Source organism: Poecilia reticulata, linkage group LG8 (assembly GCF_000633615.1).
Source record: "Poecilia reticulata strain Guanapo linkage group LG8, Guppy_female_1.0+MT, whole genome shotgun sequence".
NCBI classification, from domain to species: domain Eukaryota; kingdom Metazoa; phylum Chordata; class Actinopteri; order Cyprinodontiformes; family Poeciliidae; genus Poecilia; species Poecilia reticulata.
In genome coordinates, this window is record NC_024338.1 from 4,933,026 (window position 1) to 4,934,336 (window position 1,311).

A 1,311-nucleotide genomic window follows, 5' to 3' on the forward strand; every position below is an offset into this window, starting at 1 on the left:
GCGCTTCTGGACATGTTTTGGATGCTTTTATTCTGAAATGCTCGAGGCGGAAAAGGTTGTTGCTACCAGGAAGATAACACAGCGTGGCTTATGCTGCTTCACCGGACGATTTGAAACAGTAAGCACAGGTGTATTTAAGCATGTCAAGACGTGTTAAAATATTAAAGAAACAAAGAATACACTGTAGAARGTTGAGCAGCTGCCAAAGACAACCGGAAGTTGTTCGGCTCGTGGGCTAACAAGCTCAAGCTAGGCTAATTTGCAACTGTCTTTGTCATTACGTTACAACAGTTTTGCACATGTAAACGTGTTACGTGATTGTTAATAATAATAATAATAATAATAATAATAATTAATAATAATAATAAATTGTGAAGAGACTGTAATGCATATTTGTGGTTACATTAAATATTACTTTTTAAATATAAAATTATAATGGTCACTAATAAGCTAATGTCTGTTTGGTGTATCTATTCCTCTATTATTCCCTTCAAAGAAAAAAGCTTTTTAAATGCTTTTTAAATCCCTAATATGCTKTTTGCACATGTTTCTATTAAGGTATACTATTCAAATAAATAACTCATTGTAAAATATGCCACACTTGTGACATTTTTAACAACTATTGCTGGATGGCTTTATATGAGGTGTATTTTGTGTTTTCACTGTGGCTGCATGTTGTGGATCTCATTGTTAGTATACTGTCAAAGCTGCTGGAATGAAATAATGAGGACCAGAAGAATCAGAGGAAATAAGCAGACTGAGAGATAGCCCTGCACATCTGCTCTRGAAAGAAAGCAGAGAGGGATGGAGGCAGGCTGAGGGAAAGTTGCGACACTATTGAASTTTATATTTTTTGGTGTGTATCCGAGTATGCACGCATACGTGCATACGTGTATGACTTTGTGTACATCAAGTGCATGTGTCGCASTAATAGTTGCCTAAAAAGAACCTCAACTTTCATGGAATTTAATCGCCGATWCGTCGTATGTTTGCAAGTATTGCGCACTGTGACAGATGACAGAAATAATCATGAGAATAGTTTCTAATTTATCCCGAAATGTGAGAAAATGTATCTGTGCCTAACTGTACTTGAGATCAAGGGAGTTTGGGAAATAATAAAATAATAATTWWAAAAAAACAAAGTCACTTGGTTGCAAAATATCAGCCAGTGACTAAGCTGTTTTTTTTGGCTTCGAGTAACCAGACTTCACTTTCTGTCTCACAGCCCAGTGTTGGCTTGAAAGGCAGCCATGAACTCTTAATGTTATGAAAACCCTGAGTAAGAACACTCTGGTTTCACATCAGATCTAA

General features: G+C 36.1%; 1 protein-coding gene across 1 annotated transcript in view; it reads left to right on the top strand.

Moving 5' to 3' along the window:
- Positions 1-7: 7 nt before the first annotated feature.
- Positions 8-1,311, top strand: part of pih1d1 (PIH1 domain containing 1) — a 15,582-nt gene continuing 14,278 nt past the window's right edge. The window contains 2 exon segments of the mRNA XM_008415272.2: positions 8-100; positions 102-118. Coding sequence (XP_008413494.2) covers positions 38-100; positions 102-118 — 80 coding nt within the window. The 5' untranslated portion in view covers positions 8-37.